Here is a 20256-nt window from a genome sequence, read left to right on the forward strand (position 1 = left end):
TCCTGCACACATACACACACACACGCACGCACGCACGCGCGCACACACACGAGCGCGCGCAGGCGGCACCCGGCAGGAGCACGTGTTTTTACGCACAAGGTGATCCACACGGTGCTGCGCCTTTAGTGCGTTTTTAATGTGCAACTCTCCACTGTAATCGTCGCTGATTGCACCGCGGGTCCGAGGTGTTTTTTGTCTTCTTTAACTAAACTTGCCTTCCTCGCAACCAGCTGGCAGTGCCAGGCGTGCACTTCAAAGTTTTCCTCGTGGTCCTGATCGCCGCGATTGAGGCCACAGCATCACAATAAAAGAGTTGAGGACGCAACCGGCCCATGCGCGTGTTTATTGAACTTTTATTCATGCAGAAGGGTAAATGACAGAGAAGGGATGAGGATTCACTGACTGTGACGCTCACTCGCTGCTTCTCTCCCGCTCTGTCCCAGGACGACGGCGGGAGCTCGGCCGGTCTAACGCGTCCAATGGATGTACCTGGAGAGGCGGCGGCTTCTCCTTCGTCCCGCCCGACCCGCTCCGCCGCTTGGCCGCAGGACGCCGCTCTCTGAGAGACATGGGCACCGCGCTGACGTCTCCCAGCCGACTCCCCGCAACACTATGGTGAAGGTGTGTGCCAAGACTACCCTGCGCAACGTTGCCCGCCTCTCCGTCAGCCGCCCGTCTTCCGCGCGAAGCCAGTCGTCAGGTCGACAGCAGCGCGTCCCTCTCTCGGCTCTCTGGGGGCCGTCGGTATTTATGAAGAGACACTGAGAGGAAAAGTTGCCGATACAGGGTTTCTCCCGTCATTCGGGGGATTTATCAGGCTGGAGGCGAGTCGCTTCAAATCGCCCGCACCTCTCCAATTCACAGCGCAGCGGTATGGTGGCGAGGGAGTCCACCGTTTCCTCATAATCACCACTCCATGCGCCTGACCTCTCCCCTGAGCCCCGTGGCCCCCTCACCCCGCGCAGGACCCCGCTCCAAACACCCCCCCTAGCCTGCCATGCTCCTCCGGGCCGTGTTGCTGCTGCTGCTGCACTGCCTGGCCTCCACGCGCGGCCAGTACGAACTGTGCAAGTCCCTGGTGAGCACGGATGAGGGCTCGGTGTGGGAGCATTACGCGTGCCAGCCGAAAACCGCCTCCATGAAAGACTACATGCGGATCAAGGTGGACCCGCCCGGGATCACCTGTGGAAACCCGCCGGAGAGGTTCTGCACTCTGGTGAGTTCACGTTCCCGTCTTATACACTTTAAAATATAAAGACACTGGAACGGCTGTTTGGAAGTGATGCGACATACTCCACGCCTGCAGAAAACTTTTATTAGAGATAAAATTGTTGTATAAAGTCATTTTTTTCCTAAGCATTAAGAGGCTGTTTTGGAGTAATGATCACAGGGTTGTGCAGTTAAACTAGAGTGAAGTATCATGACACACAGATAAGATGGTGTAATTAAGGTCAGGGGAGGATTCACACTATAACAGCTATGGGGATCTAAAAGGAGATGACGTAAGTGTGATGACTTGGCATGGTCCTATGGCCCCCTCAGAGGGGTCCGGAGGTGTTGTTTACATTAGTATGGACTTGGCGTCCCCGGGATCCGGTTTGATTTCGCGCTTGTGGAGGACCTCACATTTCCTCTGGTAAAAATGCATATATAGCAGAGACCTTTTCAGTTCCAAGGGCGGCGAAGGGCGAGCTGGAGGAAAACTCATTAAAATGTCTAGCTACAGCAATATTTAACACACTTTAGCCCGCGGGCTAGCTCCCATCCCGGCTAATGTGGGTGTAATAATTTGAAAGAAGGGTTATAAAATCATTGTAATCCTAAGAAGACCGCAATTAGGCCTCACACCCTGTCCTCCTCATGCGGAAAGTATTTATACTTGACACACAGTGTGCGACAGACAGGAAGTTCTTTCTTCTGGTGGCCGGCCCGGTACTGAAGGTGCCTAAATGGCCATGAGTTCAGATTTCACAAAAAAGTGTTTCTAGAGAGCGTTTTAAGCCTGCCCACATCACGTTATGCAATCATGTCATGTTGTTAATTAGCTGTTTGCGTTCTGCGTGACTGGAGATTTATTACCTTCAGACAGATTTTACAAAGAACCCCTCCTCCCCAGTCTCCCTCCCTTCCTCTTACGGAGACTAATAAAAGCACTTGGGGGTCATCTGACAGGAGCAGGAAAGGATACTGTGCTCCTTGGATACCTAATGGTTAATGATTTGTTTAATGTAGAAGTAGCGGAAACCACTGTCGTCTTGAGAAAGCTTCTCCGATGACTTCTCTTGAGAGGGGGGGTAGACGGACGGAGGAGAGGGAAAAGGGGGGTGGGGTGGTGGGGTGAAGAGAGATGCTTGCTGCCATAACGTATTGACGTCTGCCCCCTAATGGCCCCGACCTGGAAACTTCTATAACTACGTTTCTGAGTGAGCAATGATGAAATATTGATGGGCTCCTTAATGGTTCTCTTCCTTACAAGGCCTGGCCAGCGTCGCTCCGTCCCACAGATCCAGGCTGTGCTGGCCGGCCGAGGAGAAAGAGAAAGAGAGAGGTGGGATGGAGGGTTAGGACAGGAAGGAGTCCGGTCTTAGTCAGCACTTTTGCATTGGACGGGGTCTTTTACAGTGTAAAGTGTGGGTTCCCCTCAGGTCGCCTGTGGCTGTGGGGATTGAACCGGGCACCGTGGTGCACCGGCAGGGGATTTAGAGAGCGAAGAAGCGGTGAGATGAAAGTTTACTTAAGAAGCGACGAATGTCAGACTCAAAGTCCTGACACAAAGTCCTGTATAATGAGAAAGGAGACAGGGTTTCATTAATAACTTAAACATTTTTGACTAACTTTTAATGGTCCTTTTGGCCACGTAACAATATATATTTTTGCATGAAAGTGTAGGATAATGATGTTGACTTGCGTGACATGTTCTGAAAAGTTCTTGGCAATGCACCCAGATCTGATCTGTGACTTTTGTCGAGATTAAACACAGAAAATCTCTTACATTCTGGGGTTAAGAATTCCCGATTATCTACTGTACATATTATCGTCCTCTGAGGAGCAGGGAATCAAGGCCATCACCTCTCCCTTAATCTTTCTCTCGGACACACACCGACAGGGTAGTGGTTGAGGGTTATCGCTATACAAGATCATTTATTTGCAGGCAAGCAGCACAGTTTTTTTTCCTTCCCCCTCTTCCTCTTGCCCCCGGATTTGGCAGCTTTACAGAAAAGCCGGTTTCTTATCTAATTGGTGTACATTTACATTCACTCACTCATTCAGCAATCCCACAAGTGAAGGGGAAGTCAGGGCACTGAAAAAAAAAAGACTGCATCACCCAGTGCGCAGAGCTGCTCGTCCTTAATAAGACTTGAGACATACTGCGGAAGATGCAAAATACGCCCCCCACACACACACCTCCTTCTCTCCCCTATGAGTGTGTTCCTAAAAACTTTGGAAGAATTTACTTTTGGGGGCTTTGACATCGAGACATACTGTAGCTTCCCCGGCTTGCGTTGGTTTACAGTAGTTTTTGGTCTCCATCTCCACAGGGATGCATTTTTTTCTACTGTATTTATCATTCTTGTTCCCCGGGAATGCAGCATCCTTTCTCCTCCGCCAAAACAGGCCGGCATGTTGGCTCCTTTCAACATGACGGGCTTCCAGCACTTTGACAAAGATGCTACTGTCACTAGGGCTGTGTTAGGAGCTTCAATAGTTTCTTTGTAGTTTCTCTTTATGATAGCTACTATGGAGCTTGCAGTTGAGGATGATGGAGTAAGGAGGTTTGAGATGAGGGGGTGTGGCAGTGTGTTGCAGAGGGGGGATAGCTAATAATGAGGGAGAGGTGAGGAAGATCCAAGCTTAGCCAAGCAGAAAGATGAAATCAGACCACAGTTACACAGCAGTGCACAGTGTGTCGATTAAAAAAGCAACAATGCTGCATTCAAAAAGGCTGTGCTGCTGTTTGCCGTTTCGTTTTTTGGTTTTGAACCGAAACCTTCAACCAAAAGTCCCCCTTGGGACGGAGAACAGTGAAGCAACCGAATGCAAATGGGATGCATGCACGTGTACAGGAATGTACAGTGAAAGGTGACATGAACAGGGACCAGGAGGGGTGTGTGAGGCATGTTCACGGCACACAGTAGTATGTCCAAGAAAGACAACCAAAAAAATAACAACAACAACAACACACCTTCCTGTTCCACAACACATTTGCCCGTTTTAGAAGGTAGAAATCAGCCAGCTCTAAAAATAGACATGAGAGGAGAGCGAAGCCGCGCAGCAGCGGAAGGGGAGCGAGCAGGAAGGGGAGGAAGATGGCAGCTGGTAGCGTGGATCAGTGCTTCCCAGACTGGGCCTGTGGCCATACCTCACGCTCCCCCCGCCCAGTGTAGGCCTGCCACATCCAACTGGCCTGCCCTGCCCAGCAGTGGGCCTTCAAGGCCACGCAAAAAGGGCCACGCACACCCAGCAGTGGGCCAATCACCGATGCTCCTGCCCGGAGGTGAAAAGATAGCCCAGGTGGCCAGTGTCCTAATAATACAGCACTGGAGGTGATTCTGGGCACAGCAGGCGCAGGTCTGAGGGTGTAGGGCACAATTAACCAAGAGAACCGAGCGAGAGAGAGAGAGAGAGAGAGAGAGAAGGCAGTGACAGCAGAGGGAGTGACTGGGGGAACAAGGGAGGTGGGGGAGGATGCAGTGATGTAATGGCATGGCTTGCTTGCTTCCCCCATTAGGACACAGTTGAAAGTGATCAGAGAGTGTTTAGATGTGTTGGCAGAACGGGAGGATAGTTATAAGTGAGATTTATCCCAGACTCAGGTGATACTAAGAGGGATTGGCCGCAGGGGCTTAGACAGCACTGAGGTGAACTCGTGTGTCACGACGGAATCGTATGTATTGAAGCTACAGAGCTGGTGTTTGTCTATGTCCGTGGGTTTGTGTGTAGGAGATAGACTGGCGCACAGTATTTTGGATGCAATTGCAATATCTGTAACGCTTTTGACTACTGTTCCAAGACAATGTTCTGCTGACCACCTCCGTCGCAGAGATTTGGGAAATAGACACAGGAGGGCAAGGAGCCTCAAACAGCATTCCAAAAAAACAAAAAACTTAAATGCAACAGAATCTATCTCAAAGAGAAACAGAAAGTAGTCCCAAGTGTTCAGAAAGCTGCAGGAGACTCGTGCTCTGGCACGATTTCAATGCAACACTACGGCAAGAAGGGCAAAGGGGGCACGACTCGCCGAGAATACTTTTCAGAATACTTTTTCTGCAAGGATTTCCATGGGAATACTCCCGTGTTTACTTTTGGCCAGACTCAAAAGCAAATGTTTGAGATGATCTCAGTTGATTTGAAGTTTGTTGGAAATAGAGGACCTGTGCTCCTTGCCCCAACTCAACTGACGTGCTCGCCGAAGTCGACGTGACTCAAAAAGACCTCTGCAAAAGGAACAGTGGGTAAAATGTATCACAAGCAAGGACGAAAAATATGACAGCACATTGGTTGATAAATTACATTTTTAAGAGTTTTCCTTACACATCGCCAACACTTACTACTTTACTTAAAGTAAAGGGTGAGTGCACACATCAGAGTTCTCCTGCATCATACTGCATATGTAAAGAAACTTGTACAGAGCATCTTGAGGCTCCATAATATCTGATAAATTGCCTCACGTGATGTCACATGAATCAGTGACTGTTGGGGTTGAAGACTAATTATTATTTTTCTAAAGTTAATATGGCGTTTGAAAAAAGTGGAGCTGTGTAGCCCATTCCTCATCACTGCTGGGGGACAGTGGCTCAAGGCGACATTTGTCACTATTATCCCGACGCACCGGAATTGCTTTTGCATTGTGGGTAATGCAGGCGCCGGGTTCTTATAACGAAGTGAACTCTACAGGAGTGCAATGGCAAATCAGTGGACTTCTCCTTAACAAAACATAGACAGGATGAAATCTCTGATCTCTGATGCGTATTCCATATCTCTGTTTTCTGAAGGTTAACTCCATTTCTGTTTTTTTCCTTTATCTGCATCTCCTCCATTGTGATGGCTTTGGATTTAATAACAGACATCAATAAAAGATAATAGCTTTTACCTGAATTCACCTCATCGGTTCACTTCAAGGAAACAGTAACTCCCCCCCCCTGATGTTTTTTGTTCGTACAATGCACTGCGTCTGCTGTGGATGCTACTTTAATTCTGAGATGAGTTATTAATATAACTTGTCCTGGTCGGAGTGTGGCAATCTGAAGCCACTGCCACTGCTCTCCAGCAGCACCATGTCCCGATTCTGTCCTTCTCCCTTCCTCCAGCGCAATCATACATGCCCACGGTAAACATTTGCTTTGGCTTGCGTGCACAGACACAGACATAAACAACACCCACCCACACAAACACACTTAAGACACATTTACACTCGCCAACTGCTGTTTTGTACAGAGCAAGATATTTCACAGCGGGCAAAAAAACTCAGTTTGTGAGGTAATTAAAATTAAACGGCACAGGTTTATGATTCGTAATTCTACACGTGCACCTCTCTTGGACGCGCGCGCGCCATCTTCACAGGATAACAAGAACCTCCAGCATGATGGAATGAAAGTCCAAGAAAATAAAAGATTAACGTTATAAGTGAAAAAGCAATATCCCCTCCTCTTCTCCCTCTGTGGCCTTTTTAATGGGAAGGTCATTTCATTTGATGTTTCTCCAAAACAAAATAAATTGTGTTCTCTGAGTGTGTGTCCCTACCTTTATTCCCCTTGCTAGCAATATAACTTAGACTCTTATATAAATGGAGGAAGAAAAAGAAGGGGGGGGGGGCGCAAGACGGCGACTGAAAACATTTTTTGGGGGGGTGGACAGAAATGGTGATAAAAGCGAGGTGAGAGAGAGGGAAGGACCGGCAGAGCACACTTTTCTTCATGCTTTATTCCTGCCTGAATACATAATGGCAGTTTAATATTTCCATAGGCAACCGGTAATGTTGCGTTACTGCTCTTGTGCTCAAAAACACTGCAATGAATTACCTCTAGAGTAATGTTTGTGTGAGATAAATATTCAGGTCAGAGAGCTCAATCATTTCTTTTTTAGTCAGAGTTTCACAGTTAAAAGCGCCGCAGAGGGAACTCGGAGACCGATCGGTCCACGTGGCTGTAGCGCGCGGCGAACCCAAGCGCACGAGGAGTTCTTAATGGGTGTTTAGAATCACATTGTTGTCCCGCAAGTGAAAACAAGGAAGTAACTCATGTGCAGGATGCGCGGTGGCGGGCCGTTGTCGTGGAGACGGGATCCCAGCGAGGATAATTGCTGGAGGGGCTTAGCGGTGCGGGCCACCTGCCGCAGCAGTTGGCCCGGGATCTCTGTGTGTGTGTGTGTGTGTGCCTGCGTCTGTTGCGAGAGTGAGAGTGTGTTGTCATGTGTGTATCCTGGAGTAGATATAGTGTACGGGGGCAGAGTAGTGGCAGGATGCAGAGCGGGATAAGGAGGACAGGGCACACAAAGGGCTTAAACATAACCTTGCGCCTAAGTCTCTCATGGGGGATAAATATTTTCCAGCCTATATGACTATACATATCACCTCTACTGTAGCTAATCCCAAAGGGCTCGGTGAGGTCAGAGCAGGTTTTAATTCCCAATGAAGTGACAAGAGCTTGTATATATTGTATTGATCTCTGCTCCCCGTCTAGTTTTTGGATTCCTTTGCACACAATACACACGTGTGCTTCCTTCTTAGACTGCCGTCACAAACACACTTCCAGGAGCCGACGTCAACAGACTCCAGTTTATCTGGAGCAGTGTGACAGTGAGATCATCTTAAATAGGATTTGTAGGTCGAGGGTCATCCCGAGAACAACAGCGCGCTAATCCAGTCCCGTTTGTGTATGTGTGTCTGGACGAAGGTCACGGGATGTCGTGACGGAGGGGCAGAGAAGCAGTTGGGGCCACTACAGTAGAGAGAACATCTTTCAAATAAACGTTGCTCCTCACTTTCACTGTTCCCCCTGTGCACTTTCTATAATTCCAATTATCTTTCCCGAACGCACTTGCTTATGAGCAGTGCAGATTATCATCCTAAGTGTGTTTGTGCTGTCAGTGGTCTGTATCTGAGGCAGTGCAAGGGAGATAATTGCGTTATCAGACAGAAAACAATGGTGCTATGTCATTCTGTCGAGGAGGGAGACAGATTATCTGCAGTGTTTTTGGTGTGAAGATACCGTAGTTTCACCGCTGTGTCTTCACATGCGTCACGGTACCGCGTGGCGTCTTCTGTGCTGCACAGCTTCCCTCAGCAGAGGCTCAGGCTTATGTTTTTTTTTTCTTAGCTTTTTCCCCCCACCGCGCGTTGTCACCATAAATCAGGTGATTTATAATCTCAGCCTTGCAGGATTGTAACTTTTGCTTTTGTTATTAGACCACTAGAGCGGGTTTGAGTGACTGCTCACTTTCCTGTGGTACAGTCCAATGACTCGATTCAAAAGGCGGCACCGTCGGCAGACGCTGCCTCTTGGCAGCGGAATGTGGCAAAGTGAGCGTCTGCAAAGAAGCGGTGACACGCGATCATAAAGAAAGAAACTGCAGTTTGAGGGCGACACTCCACCTTAAATCACCCCCTGTGGGCAGGAGAGGTGGCTGCGGAAAGTCTGGTCAGCGTGAATCTGTGTTACTTTATGGGATTCCACTTCTCCATCTGTATGCAGAATATGTTTCAAACACACATATTTACATGCAAAACATGGCTAAATACACATCTTGCATCCCGGTCCTCATGCATGAGTCTTGTTGAGCTCATTATCCGGTGTGTGTTGGTCTGCAAACATTAAAGAGACCATCTTCCATCCAGCACTGAACCACAAACTATTTACAGCAAACTTTAAAGTCTACAAGGGGGGCAGCTTTTGATACTGGGTGGCATATCACTTAAAAGTCATGATGATCCAACTCCGCTGTGCTGAACTAAAACAGTTGCGACGATACATTACGTTGCATTAATGCCGAGTAATTCTTTCTCTCTCAGTGTAACTTCAGTATCTCAGTCGTAGCTGTAATTTCATAGATGGTTAAGTAAGCAGTAGGCCTGTCACCATAATTACATTATTGATTTATCGCACGATACGTGAATATGAAATCAATAATTTGTATTGACCTCAAGAATCGCCATTGTGTCTACGTGCCTGTTTGTTGACATAAGAATGAACGTCAACAACAATCCAGCAAGTCTCTCTGCTTCTTATCCTAACATCTGTTCTCATCGTATGATAAATAAATCACTGGTTTGGTCTATATAAGGTCAGAAAATATGGATTCTAAAATGTGTAAGACTTGCACACACAACAACCAAGCTCACAAAAATTCTGGAACAAAAAATGGTCTTAAAAGGACAATAATATCGTTTATCGCAATAATTACAGGGGCAAGGTATCGTGCAACAAAACAGAGTTATCGTGACAGGCCTAGTAAGCAGTAATCTTTTGGCGATTTCTTTTCCTGCATCACTACAATAAGAGGCATCGTGAAGCTGCAGGAGAATATTTCTTTCCGTATTGCCACATTTTTCATCAACAGCCATTAAGACGAAATTTTCCATGAGCATAATGGCAGAGAGAGCACAGACATGCCAGTGCTTTGAAAATCGTCATCCAAACAATATGACAGTTGATCGTGTGATTGATGTGTTAATGAAGGAATATGCTTCATTTAGAACTAGGGAGTTTCAGTGTTGATTTGAACATGATCATGTTCTTTTGTTCTTGTTTGTATTCATCATCACTTTTCATTCATTGTGTACTCAGCAATGTACTAAATTCTCCGTATCATATGACCCTGATTCTTTTTGCCCCAGTTTCATCCCATCTCCTATTATTACATAATACAACTACAATATATAATTATATAATCCAAACTTTTTCCTCATCATTTATAATTAAGAAAAAAATATGATTATTGCTGTTTTCACGTGTTAACTGTTACTGTCGACCTTAAGGACATTAAAAAAACTTTGGCATGTTTTATCAGTGACAAGTCGTTCAGTCTAGAGTTAATCTTTGTCTCTCATTGGCCATGTGTTCTCTGAGAATACATGTGATTATTCATGTGAAAGGTTTGTATGTAGGGATGAGTCACTTGATAAATGTAGCACACAGTAGCACTTTGTATATTCCTAAATTTCATAATAGAGAAAAGGAAGAAACTAGTATTCAAACTATAGGATTTGCAGACAAGCCACTGCTGTTCATTTGTTTGTCGCTTGCAGATAAAATGACAAAGTCGTGTGTCTCGCTCCGTGACTCTTCAGCAGGCAATATATTTTTCACGTCACTGGGGCAAAGATGCAAGTTCTTATTTTGCCTGCTTTGCCTCTCACTACTTCTCTGTCCTTTCAACAATATTCAAATATCAAAAAAAATAAATCCAAAAATATTTTGTAGTTGCTGTTATCAACATAAATACAATTATTTCACCAAAGAGCATTTCATGACAGGCTGGTCATATTCATAAACACCGCAGTTAGAAGTAGTATAACACAAACAGCAAAAATTATGAGAGGAACAAAACAAAGAAGAAAAGGGAAGGGAGGGACAAGGAGAGGAGGTGGAGGTGCAAGAAGAAAAAAAGCAAGATATTTATACACTGCACTCCATCAAGAGCTTGTTAGGCAGAGCGCAGTAAAATTCAGAAGGAATATTGGATTCCCAATAAATGAAACAAAAGAAGGATAACATCAGCTATAAAATGTAATCAGTTATTTCAAGAGTAGAAAACAGTAGAGCAGGTTGGAAACACAATGGACTGAGAACCTCACAGACATCATCAGCTAATTCTCAATCTATATAAAATCTATGTATGTAGAGTGGATCTTTTCAAATAGTTAATAGATCAAGAAATAACACTGTTGTGTAATTGAAAGGGCAGAAATGACAGCTTTGGAACTTGGACTTTTGAGGAGTGTACAGTAAAATGTAATGAACAAAGCTGGTGGCTTTGTATGAACAAGCAAATACTTTAATAATACATTGTGACCCCTTTGATGAGATGAATGACAGAGTAAATATTGAAGAAAAATAATAACCCCCCCTTATCAGACTAATTAGTCCATCCCGGGGTGATGATGAGCCTTCTGCATGTGATGCAATCTAAACAATGTGAGAGCTGATTAGGCACTTGGAGAGACGACCATGCGAATCTCTGGGATTTCTCTGTAAATATTTGACTCCTGTGCTGAGGTGGATGTCAGACAGCCGGCTTACAACAGTACGCTCCATCCGTTTTACTCATGTGTCTGCTAATGTCTCAAAATGAGGAGAAACTGTGGAAATGGGGGATGCTGGGATATGGGAAATGAAAACGTATAATTCATGGGATGTACCAATTCCAGGCTCCTGTAGAAATTACTACAGTAAAACTAATTTTCAATAGTAAATATGTTTTAAAGAAAATGTAATGTGGATAGGATTTAGTTTTGAGGTGGTGTGTGTGCGTGTTTGTGTGTGTGTGTGTGTGTGTGTGTGTGTGTGTGTGTGTGTGTGTGTGTGTGTGTGTGTGTGTGTGTGTGTGTGTATTCAGATCCTTTACTTCAGTAAAAATACTAATGCCACAGTGAAAAAAAACTCCATTAGAGGTAAAAGTTCTGTATTCACAAAATACATAAATTCATCCACTGTACTGTTTATCCTTTGAGGGTCGCATGGGGAATGCAGCCAATCCCGATCATGGCTCCGCCGGCCAGCAGGTTTGAATCCCGATCCTTATTGCTGCCGGGCGTCAGTGCTAACCACTGCATCACCATGCCACCCCCTCTTTAAACTCTTACTTAGGTTGAAGTACTTAAAAGTAATATCAGGAAATTTTATTTGGAGTATTACATGCGGAAAAATGGCCACTGAGATTGTTAAACTATTTTTTCGGATTGATTATCATTGCTCTTACATTAATGTGTTAGCACTGTTAATCACTGTTGACGTTGATTAAGGTGGAGCTAATTTATTATATTTTGCTATAGGACTGCCCCTGATGATTATTTTCACTTATAATTCATCTGATGAATATTTCTACAACCAATCAATTTATTTTGTTTGTAAGAGAAACATATACATAAAATCTGAATAAAGTAGCATATGCTCATCACACTTAAGCTGTTTTAAGACATGAACTCCAGACAACGTCCGCAGAATAGCGTCCAGACATTCCCTGGAGTTTGCTGCTCACATATGCCGAATGCGGCTGGAGAGTGTCCGAGTCAGACGCGTACACGACAGCAGGATAATCTCCGGGGAATTCCGTGGCTTCTGTGGAAAAGCGGTGTTTTTGTTTACGGTCATCATCAATGCGCCCACTCGCTGGGAATTCCGCGGAGATTCTCCTGCTGTGTTCTCACATGGGCTCACTCCGACACTATCCAGAGATTATACTAGGGGTAGAAGCTCGGGACAATTTCCGTGCCCAAACCCGGAAATTGAAGAGAGAAAAAAATCTTACAAAACAATATCCACAAATGATATTATTGAACTTTTTAATAATTACATTTAGGCACTCGCAAGACCTTGGTAAAGTGAGGCAAAAACCACGTTCTGGTTTAAAATGAAGAAAGTGCGTCTAATTGCATCCAACCAAAACTCCAGTCTTGTGTGTTTTGGCTCCCACATTTGTCTCTTAACGGCTTCATTCATCCACTCAGACAACACGGACTCTCAACATAATCTAGCAGTTGATTATGTTTCTTACTGCAATATAATTGTGGGGGAAAAGTAATATATTAACATAATCTCTGGGAGATAAGGTTACAAGGTACCTGACATTTCCTCTAACGTGGAAATGGGCGAATCTGAATGAACAGACTATGCTTTTTTGAAAGAAAAGGACGATGATCGGCGTGAGATGGGCCTTTTGCTCTCCGTGAGCCCGTGAGAACGGTCCCGTCGACTTCGGAGCTGTGCAGAGAGGCTGTGGACTGGAAGTCTTGGCACAGCTAAAAGAGAGGGATCAATTCTCTGGAGTTAAAAGTGCAGCAGCACTCTGCTGTCTATGCAAAGACAGTGATGATGCATGATCCTCTTGACCTTCACACTTCCTGTTGTGTTGTTGGCAAGTTTCCTTTTAAGCTCTCTGTCCCCGGGTGCCCTTGGCCAGAAGCAACTTCTCATTTAGCTACACACCAGCCCTCGCGAAAGCAAGATGCTGTTGTTTTTTGTGGAGAATCAGACAGCAATAAACATACATATAATATAAATAAGCACCTATGGAAATAATTAGATAAAGGTGAACAACCATACTTTACCTAGAAAGAGATTTGGAGTAAAAATCCATTCTAGATTCAAGATACTCCTTATCAATATATTGGAATAATGAGGTAATTAAGGTTGCTTGGGATTTATTTATTTTTTACTTGTGTTGAGGCTCTGTCTCAAAATGTAGTTTAACACCTTTTTTTCATATCAGTTTAAATAATTATTTTATGATATTGCATTTGATAAAATCACCACTAACTACCTGATATAATAATGTTATTATGGCATTGGAGTACTTGTTGTCTCTGGGGCTCTGGTCTACACTATAATGGAACAGCCTTGGGTCGTCTGCAGTTTGCTCTGTACCTCATTGGGACCTGAAGGCAACGGGACACAAACAAAATGCACACAGAGTCGATGGGAACCTGGGAGCTGCGACCCAACACTAAACTGGCCCCTACGGCCCCATTGCAGGTCATAAGACATATGCTGTCTTGATATCTGAAAATATATCTCTTATGTATTATATCTCCTATATCTCTAATTATGTAAAGGCTACTATCATTAGATTCATTCTCGAACCCTGACTGACATCTCCCTGCTCTGTGTCCATCTCTTTTTCCAGGAGAACCCATACCTGTGCAGTGACGAGTGTGACGCCTCTAACCCAGACTTGGCTCATCCTCCGCAGCTGATGCAGGATAAAGAACGCAACGGCTTGCTCACCTATTGGCAGACGGTCACATGGAGACGCCACCCAGAGCCCCTGCTGGCTAACATCAGTTTGTCATGGAACAAGAGTCTGGAGCTCACAGACGACATCCTGATCACCTTTGAGTACGGCCGTCCCACCATCATGGTACTGGACAAGTCCATGGACCATGGACGCTCCTGGCAGCCGTACCAGTTCTTTGCCGACGACTGCCTGGACGCCTTCAACATGCCGCCCAGACGAGTGCGCGACCTCTCGCCCGCCAACATCACGCGGGTCATCTGCACTGAGCAGTACTCGCGCTGGGTCGGCTCCAAGAACGACAAGAATGTGAAGTTTGAGGTGCGGGCGCGCTTCGCCGTGTTCGCCGGAGCCCGGCTACAGAACATGGACAGTCTGTACACGCGCATGGAAAGTATGAAGGGACTGAGGGACTTCTTCACCTTCACCAACCTTAGGTTGAGGCTTCTCAGGCCTGCCCTCGGGGGCACCTATGTCCAGAGGGACAACCTGCTCAAGTACTTCTATGCCATCTCAAACATCGAGGTACCTGCCAGGTGAGGGTCAACGCTGACTTGACTCAAATGTTACAACACATGTTCATGCCTTTTAATGTAAAAACGAAAATCAGTCAAACACTGCAAACATAAAGTTTACGTAAACAACATACATTTGAAACTCACTACGATTAAATACACCAGATTTAACATTGAGAAGAATATCCAATATGACGATTGAAAAAATACTAAAACTATCAAAATTAAGGAATGCGACCTATATCTTTCAGTTAAATGATAAAATGAATTGATAAAATCCTCCTTGTTAAACTCTTACATCTTCCACCTCCTCCGTGAAACGAAACATCACTGTTCAGTCTCAGCAAATGTAAATCCTTCCTGTCTGAAACGCTTATTTGAGTGCAGAAGTTAAAGGATTTGCACAGGGACTATTTGAGAACCACAGATACCACCGTCATTTGCAAGGCGAGACACAGTAAGTGATAGAATATATCCCGTATCGCAGCTTGAGCGATCCTCAATAGTCCATTCTCTACACACATTTTACTCATTTGTTAAGTTTAACAAAAATTGCTGACATGAATTATACATAAGTTGATGGTTTTTTTTTTTTGGAAGAAATTGCTACTAATCAAAATATAATCACATAATTGTACGTCCCCACAATTATATTTTGTCTGTTAATGTGACTCCAGTTTAAAAAAAATCCTCTTGCCTCCGTACGGTTGAATATCACTTCTGTCTCTTACAAACATGACAGATAAAGGAAAACCACCTGGTGATGAACATACCCTCTGGTCTGACATTCACGCGTGCGTGCATGCGTGCATGCACGCACGCACGCACGCACGCACGCACGCACGCACGCACGCACGCACGCACGCACGCACGCACGCACGCACGCACGCACGCACGCACGCACGCACGCACGCACGCACGCACGCACGCACGCACGCACGCACGCACGCACGCAGGCTCGCACCTAGCCACTGTGATCTGAGGGCGTTTACAATGACCCTCCCCTCTCCCAGCGTGGATCTGGCTTTGCCTCTCACTGGCCTGCAAGGACAATGATTAATGACAGAAACACGCGGCCTCGGTGGTCTTAACGTAAACCCGCCATCCACATTCTGCCGGGGGAGCCGGGAACCCTTACATGGCAACTTTGTGACAATGAAGGATGCTCGGGGCCGTCACGCGCCTGCTTAGCATCAACAAGCCATCTCTCCCACCTTTCAGAATTATTATTCCAATCAATACGGCAGGCTGACATTTGAATGGTATTTAACATCCTTGTTGGGATGGCCCGGAATAGGGAGGAAGGAGGGTACGTGTGTGTATGTGTGTGTGCGTGCGTGTGTGTGTGTGTGAGAGACAAAGAGAGAGAGAAAGGGTGAGTGAGAAGGGGAAAGTGCAAATGAGCGACTGTTTGAGCGGAGCGTTCAGCCGATGTGAGCGTCTTGTATATGTGTGTGGAGTCAGGGTATGGGGGGATGTTTGATGAAGTCCTGAGTGGATGCTGACACAGCACACACACACACGCACACAAACACACTGGTACTGGGGAAAGGGCCTGCAGGTATTGATCACAGCCACTTTTCAGGCTGAGCACAGCATCAGAGGAACCTTTTATACAGAGATCCTGCTATATTGCCATTAAGGAGACTTGTAGTCCGTTAGTCCAGTTTCACACTGGACCAAACAAGCCGATGGCACGTCTGCATTCCACAGAATCAGAAGCGTGACGTGTAACACAACAGCGTCTGTCACGCCGCGACAGATCTCCTCTTTTGCGCACGACATTGATTCGGATCTGCGACCACATCTGCTGGTAGCATGAAGGTGCATCATCGATGGCCCCCGTTCCACAATGTTTGTATCATTTATGCAGAATGACAGGACAAAAAAAAAAAGACAACGTCCCCGCCACACCAGAACCTCCACTAAAACCAGAAAATGATCCATCCCTGTTTTGAACAAGTGCCTCAAATCTAAGATTTTGTCAACCTGCATTTAAGCCACTTTGCTGAAAACACCTCCTGCAGTGCTGGTGGTTGGTGGCAGCTGGTAAATCTGTCAATATGTGCCGGATCTGGTGACAGAGGACCCAAATTTAGCTCCGTGGGATGACTGAGGCCAGTCCATCTTCCGCCCCGGCCACCCTCACCTCCCGTAACATAATCACTAATCAATAAGTTATTCTGGGCAGCCAGCAGGAGTATTAGGTGATAGTGATGGGGGGGTGGTACAGTACAGTACAATCAGGAGTGTCTGATGCTTACGGCTCGGAAATTGATTTTGGGGAGCGAGATGATTAGTCAATGTTCCCTGGACAAAAGGCTAAGCTATTTCATCTCATCTCATCTGGCCTTAGTAACATATTGGGATTTCCAATGCTTAGAATTTGAATAATGAATATTCCACTCTTCTGGTGCTCCAGCGGGGACGGCGAACTGAAATGGGTTTTATATGATCAAGACCGAGTGGCAGTGTACTGCAGGTCGCCAAGGTAATGAGATATGCCGGCGTTATCGATGGAGAGAGGGTTGTAGTCACTTCCTGGCCGTATTGTGTGTCCCTAGGCCTCTGGCGGTGGCTCTCGGCTGAACCCGGTTAAAAGTAATTATTATTAGTTAACTATTCTTAATGACCCGAGCTTGAGCCTGAAAACACAGAAAAAAACAAGCTCTTTTCCCATAAGATAGTGCAAGACGTTACCTCGATGGGAAGTGTGTCTTTTACCTGACGCTGCAGTGTCAGAATGACTGGCGGGCCCTCTAAAGAGCTGGCGCAGGTATGTGGGAAGCCAGGTGCTCGGGCCTAAATAGTGCTGCTTTATCAATAAATGCGTAACCTGATAGGCCATTAAGTGCAAACGCAGGCAGGGCTAGCTTTGACGGGAGGCAGGTTGCAAATTTAGATTTGTGGATGCGACGGAAAAAACACTCAGCAAACTGGATCTCGGGCGAGTCATGAGAGGGCATTTGGGATGGAGGGCGGCCAGAGGTGGAGCGAGGCTCCACAAGTGGAGAGGGTCAAAAAGGGGGGAGTGGAGGCAAAGTCAAATTGGAAAGAGTCGATAGAATATCATCATAGGATTCAACATCGCTCCCTTTGTGTAGTGAAGTTCTCCCAAGGTTAGCTGTAATGAGTTACAGTACAGTACTGACTACAATATACACTGTAAGCCGAGGTGTTTGGGGTTTTAAAAAGTCCCGGGCTTTATGCTAATTTTACAGGCTATATTCAACTCTTAAGATGTGGCCATTTCCATATCACTGATGTGCCATGTGAAAGTCATCTCCAACCATCAAAGATAGAGCAGCGAAGACTCAACTCCATCATCATTTACATCAGCAAAATCATATTCGCCAGGAAGCTTCCCTCGTAAGCGTGCCTCTCAGATTCCCCCCCTCTCGTTGGAGCTCTATCTCTCCCCATCCCCGTTCCCCTCTGTCCTATCTTTCAGGCAACCTGCTGGACTGTGGTGCGGTCTGTATAGCGGGCCGTGTGCTAGCTTGTAGTCTGCGCGGATTAGACACGGGGTCATGGACTTAGGCCTTTTTAATGAAATAAACAGCAGGTTTGTACGGTGGGTCTTTATAATGGAATAAAGGAAAGGCTGTAGGCTCAGGAAGAGCCAACTAAGTGGATTAGGGCAAAGATGGAGGGGCGGAGAAGGAGCAGGATGAGGAGAAGTCTGCATCACTTTTCTCTCCTCGCTATTAATCTCTGCAGAATCAGGTCCTCTTTTCCCGGACTTCTCAATTTGATTTGATTGGCTGATGGGGGAAGAATGACATTCGAGGGAGGTATGCCGTATCTTATTCCCCCGATGTCAGTCAGCTGAGCAAGGGGCGAGGGGGAAAAAGTGCAGCACAACATTATATTACTCTTGTCACTGCCACACATAATCATTTTTCCACTGCAGGAGGGAAGCTAACAATATAATATATGATTATATAATATATAATAATTTACCTATTGGCAATCATACATAATGATCCAGGCTGTAGCAAAATTATAGGGCCTGTATGAAATAATTTAGATTAAAGCTTTGGAGCTAATTTATTTGATAACAGAGTTGCTGTTGTTCCAATTATGGTCGTATTTCTTGAAGTATAAAGAACGAATGAATAGAATTTCTAGTATATCACAATCTGGATTGTGAGTAGTAACACGTTTTTCATAGCAGCTCTGAGACGCAGCACTTAAGCAGAGTGGAGATTTGATCTGCTAATATGCAGAGAATCAGTTGGGAAGGACATGAGAATCCAGGTATCCAGAGATAAAGTATTGGAAAAATTTAACTTTTTGACCTGATGACAGATTTGGAGGGAAAGTTAAGTGATATGTTATTACAATTCATCCAGAGGGTAACAGGAAAATCTGTAAAAAAAAAAAAAATCACGATAATCCATCAAACAGTTGATGAAACATTCAAAATAACAAATATCAACATCGTAGTGGCAACAGAGGTAAAGTCATAGAAATGCTGAATTGAATACAATTCATCCTCCGGGAAGAAAAGTATGTCTGTACCCAAAATGTGTGCAAATTCATCAACACGCTCAAAACAATGTAGTGATTTTGTTCAGCCGGCCCTTAAACGTAATTACATTTAATAGGCCCGGGCTTGTCTATAAGCTCTCTCTCGTACCGACGACTAATTATTTTCCAGTAGTGAAAATTAGTTAAGAGCAGACCTGGCAGACAACAAGCCATATGAATGCTAATGATATTCAGAGGGTTTTTACATGGTCGTGTTGTTTCATGTCTGCTTGACTCATTTGTCCGCTGTGTGTGTGTGTGTGTGTGTGTGTGTGTGTGTGTGTGTGTTTCTCTCAGTGCCATCCTGGGCCCCCGCTGACAGAGCTAATGTGCTGAGAGGTTTAAGCTCTCCGTCGCCTCACAGTCTGGAACAGCCAGACACAGAATTTCCTGGTGTTTATTAACATGTTGCAGAGAGTACAGTAGAGATATGGGAGGAAGGTGCAGGCAGTTTCTATGACCTCCTCCGTGTTTCTGCATAGGTGTTGTGTCTGCGGTTATATCATGACAGATGGAGCAGCAGAAGATCTTGATAATACTCCATCAAATGGCAATATTTTTGCTATGCAAAACTACAGCGATGAATATTATTTCATATTAAACTTTCAAAAGATCACTTTCTTGAAGAGGAAATGTAAAAATCCAAGAAAATATTTGGGCGGAAATGGACTCTCAAGCCAAAGTTTTGAATCTAAATGGGTTTGTTTTATTTATTTTTTCATTTACGTTTTGGCCACAAAAACATATATCAACACTAGTCATGTGTGTTTCATGGCATTTTTGATCGCACACCATTTTTTAGAGATCAGATCACAATTTAAGCCTAAAAATTCCAAAATAGGATTTTTTTAAGTTACCTTACTACTACTACCTTACTATTTAATGCCTTGGTCAATTCTGGATTACAAGATGATATTTGCCACTTGAAAGACGCGATTGCGTTTGGATCTGATGAAAGGATATCTTAACATGACAAAAGGTAAACCCACCAGGCAACTAAGATATTTTAGGAAATGTTATGAAGAAATGGAGAATTTTTTACCCTTGGAAAAATTCAATGAAACATGAAAAACTCCTGTAACCATGAATTGACCAACATCAACTAGCACATGTTCCCAACCTGGGGAGCTCAACTGATTCTACACATCGTCCTAATAGCGACTCCAGTGTTGCATCATACAGCCTGTATCACCTGTAGTGCAGTGTTTTGACATCTGATAATCCTTTAAATGCTTTAATCTATTAATCCACCTTGACTTCC

General features: G+C 45.0%; 2 protein-coding genes across 5 annotated transcripts in view; one reads left to right on the top strand and one right to left on the bottom strand.

The window, feature by feature from the left end:
• Nucleotides 1-20256, bottom strand: part of rapgef1b (Rap guanine nucleotide exchange factor (GEF) 1b) — a 205835-nt gene that overhangs the window by 131774 nt on the left and 53805 nt on the right. The gene's annotated exons all lie outside the window — the stretch shown is intronic.
• The window catches only part of ntng2b (netrin g2b), a 66180-nt gene that overhangs the window by 1191 nt on the left and 44733 nt on the right, over nt 1-20256 (top strand). For all 3 annotated transcript variants that reach the window (XM_047329551.1, XM_047329552.1, XM_035609028.2), the window contains exons 2-3: nt 444-1216; nt 13840-14483. In XM_047329551.1, coding sequence (XP_047185507.1) covers nt 998-1216; nt 13840-14483 — 863 coding nt within the window. In that variant the 5' untranslated portion in view covers nt 444-997. The remainder of the gene's footprint in view (nt 1-443; nt 1217-13839; nt 14484-20256) is intronic.

This window comes from Scophthalmus maximus, chromosome 20 (genome assembly GCF_022379125.1).
Source record: "Scophthalmus maximus strain ysfricsl-2021 chromosome 20, ASM2237912v1, whole genome shotgun sequence".
In the NCBI taxonomy this organism is placed as follows: domain Eukaryota; kingdom Metazoa; phylum Chordata; class Actinopteri; order Pleuronectiformes; family Scophthalmidae; genus Scophthalmus; species Scophthalmus maximus.